The following is a 3,144-nucleotide window of genomic DNA, read 5'->3' on the forward strand; positions in this document are numbered from 1 at the left end:
GCTGCGCGATGTGCCCGCAGGTACCTGGAGGCGCTGCTGCGGCAGGCCAGCATGGGGGCCATCGTCCTGGCACCCGCCCTGCAGGCCTTCGCCACGGTGCCGCGCGAGGGCGAGCCGCCCTTCAGCGCCGCCGAGTTCTCCGACGTCTCTGGTGAGGGCCGGGGAGCGCGCCGGGGGGCAACGCAGGGACGCCGTGGGGACGGGTGTCAGGGGGATGCTGCAGGGATGCAGTGGGGACACAGCGGGGACATCGCAGGGATGTGGTGGGGATGCAGCGGGGACTTTGTGGGGACATCATGGGGACGTCATGGGGATGCAGCAGGGRTGCAGTGGGGACATCGCGGGGACGTCATGGGGATGCAGTGGGAACATTGTGGGGGCATCATGGGGATGCAGTGGGAACGTCATGGGGATGCAGTGGGGATGCAGCAGGGACGTCACGGGGGTGCAGTGGGGACGTCATGGGAATGCAGCTGGGACATTGCGGGGACATCACGGGGACACAGTGGGGACGCAGTGGGGATGCCCTGGTGCGTCCCCCCCCGACGTCGCCGTCTTGCAGAGATGCGGGCGCTGGCCGAGCTCCTCGGTCCATACGGCATGAAGTTCCTGAGCGACAACCTCATGTGGCACGTGGGCTCCCAGGTCGGGGAGCTGAAGGTAGGGCTGGCACGGAGCCGGGATGTGGGGGTAGGTGCTGGGGCCAGGTGCTGAGGGTGGGTGCTGGAGGTGGGCACCAGGGCTTGGTGCTGGAGCTGGGTGCTGGAGGCAGGTGCTGGGGTCTGGTGCTGGAGCTGGTTGCTGGGCCTGGGTGCTGGAGTAGGGTGCTGGAGCTGGGTGCTGGAACCCGGTGCTGAGGGTTGGTGCTGAAGGTGGGTGCTGGAGCTGAGTGCTGGGTCAGGTGCTGGAGCTGGGGGCTAGAGGTGGGTGCAGGAGGTGGGCAGCAGGGCTTGGTGCTGGAGGTGGGTGCTGGGGTCTGGTGCTAGAAGTGGGTGCTGTGTCTGGGTGCTGGTGGTGGGATCAAGGGCTTGGTGCAGAAACTGGGCACTGGACCTGGGTGCTGGAGCTGAGTGCTGGAGCTGGGTGCTGGGGTCAGGTGCTGGAGCTGGGGGCTAGAGGTAGGTGCTGGAGCTGGGTACTGGGATCTGGTGCTGGAGCCTGRTGCTGGAGCTGGGTGCTGGGGTCTGATGCTGGGTCTGCGTGCTGGAGTTGGGCACTGGAGCTGGGTGCTGGGGTCCAGTGCTGGAGCTTGGGTGATGGGGGTGGATGCTAGAGCTGAGCGCTGGGGTCAGGGTCTGGAGTTGGGCGCTGGAGGTGGGCGCCAGGGCCTGGTGCTGGAGCTGGGTGCTGGGTCTAGGCGCTGCACCCAAGCACAAGCTGCCGGGTGCTGGAGCCGTGGCAGGTGGGGACACGGCGGGGACCATCCCAACCCCTCGCCTGCCCCTCGACCTTGCAGTGGGTGCAGGGCGGGGTGGGGGGCACCAGGACTCGCGGGTGCCCGGCCTGGCTGGATGCTGGAGCCCAGCTCGGGGTGCCGCGTCCCCCGGTGCCACCGGTCCCCCCCCCCCCAAATCTCGTGCCCTGCAGAAGTTGGTCAACGAGAACATGGACACGCTGGTGCAGCTGCGCGCCAACTCCTCCAAGCCCGAGCAGATGGCTGCTCTGCTGCCCCGGCTCACCTGTGAGCGTGGCACCGGGGAGGGGGCACACGCGTGTGCGCAGGTGGCGGCGGGGGTGGGGGTGGGTGCACAAAACGGTGCTGAGCCTTCCGCTCCCGCAGGCGCCGACAGCGTGCTCAAGCGCCTGACCATCGTCGGCGAGATCCTGAGCTTCCGCGCCATGGCGCAGCAGGGCCTGCGAGAGGTGGGCGCCGCGGGGTGGGGTGGGGTGGGGTGGGGGGCGCGCCCGCCGGCACCACCGCCGCCCACCCCCGCGCCCCTCACCGGCCTCGCGCCTTCTCCCCGCAGGTCTTCTCCCACCGCTGCCCCTTCCTGGCGGGTCCCATCGAGTGCCTGACGGACGTCGTCAACCCGGACACTGATATCCGGGTGGGCCCGGTCGGGGCGCCGCGTGGCGCTGGGTGACGTTGGGTGGCCCTGGGTGCCGCCGGGCTCGCGCGCGCGCACGCAGCTCCTGGCCTGCTGTGCCGCCCCGGGTGGCCCTGCGGGCACCGGAACGTGGGAGGCCACCATTGATGTGGCACCCTGGGGTCCCCCGGTGCCTCGCTGCAGCCTGGGGTCCCCCTGTGCACACGTGTGCGCTGGGGTCCCCATGCACAACTGCACCCTGGGGTCCCTGTGCACAGCTGCACCCTGAGGTCCCCCTGTGCACACGTGCACCCTGGGGTCCGCCTGTGCCTCGCTGCACCCTGGGGTCCCCCTGTGAACACGTGTGCGCTGGGGTCCCCATGCACAACTGCACCCTGGGGTCCCTGTGCACAGCTGCACCCTGGGGTCCCCCTGTGCACACGTGTGCGCTGGGGTCCCCATGCACAACTGCACCCTGGGGTCCCCCTGTGCACACGTGTGCCCTGATGTCCCCCTGTGCCTGGCTGCACCCTGGGGTCCCTGTGCACAGCTGCACCCTGAGGTCCCCCTGTGCACACGTGCACCCTGGGGTCCCCCTGTGCCTCGCTGCACTCTGGGGTCCCCGTGCACGCAGCACCCTGGGGTCTCTGTTCATGGGTGCACCCTGGAGTCCCTGTGCATGGCTGCACCCTGAGCTCCCTGTGCACAGCTGCACCCTGGGATCCCCCCCATGCACAGCAGCACCCTGGGGTCCCTGTGCATGGCAGCACCCCAGGTTCTCTGTGCACGGCAGCACCCCGGGGTCCCCATGCACGTGCACGCTGCGCCCAGCTCTGCTGTGTCCCAGGCAGCTTCTTTGTCCCTCCGAGTGCACCCAGCCCCTACAGTGACCCCCAAGCCCCGCTGCTCTCCGGGCCCGGGGAGAGGGGGGGGAACCTGGCCCTTGGCACCCCATGCCCTGGCACCCCGGGGCCCCCAGCCCTGAGCCTGGTGCGTCCCCGTCCTCCCAGGTCACCCTGAGCATCTTCGAGCTGGCCTCGGCCGCGGGGATCCCGTGCGAGATCGACCCCGCGCTGGTGAACGTCCTCGCTGGCAGCAAGACTGGTACTGGCGGGGG

At 70.0% G+C, this 3,144-nt stretch overlaps 1 protein-coding gene across 1 annotated transcript in view; it reads left to right on the forward strand.

The window, feature by feature from the left end:
* The window catches only part of NCKAP1L (NCK associated protein 1 like), a gene marked incomplete at its 5' end in the record, with an annotated part of 17,999 nt that overhangs the window by 12,349 nt on the left and 2,506 nt on the right, over nucleotides 1–3,144 (forward strand). The window contains 6 exons of the mRNA XM_085322969.1: nucleotides 21–151; nucleotides 563–660; nucleotides 1,588–1,681; nucleotides 1,781–1,863; nucleotides 1,968–2,048; nucleotides 3,038–3,131. Coding sequence (XP_085179095.1) covers nucleotides 21–151; nucleotides 563–660; nucleotides 1,588–1,681; nucleotides 1,781–1,863; nucleotides 1,968–2,048; nucleotides 3,038–3,131 — 581 coding nt within the window. The remainder of the gene's footprint in view (nucleotides 1–20; nucleotides 152–562; nucleotides 661–1,587; nucleotides 1,682–1,780; nucleotides 1,864–1,967; nucleotides 2,049–3,037; nucleotides 3,132–3,144) is intronic.

This window comes from Rhea americana, unplaced genomic scaffold (genome assembly GCF_003343005.1).
Source record: "Rhea americana isolate MKP2758 unplaced genomic scaffold, rheAme1 scaffold_808, whole genome shotgun sequence".
Taxonomy (NCBI): domain Eukaryota; kingdom Metazoa; phylum Chordata; class Aves; order Rheiformes; family Rheidae; genus Rhea; species Rhea americana.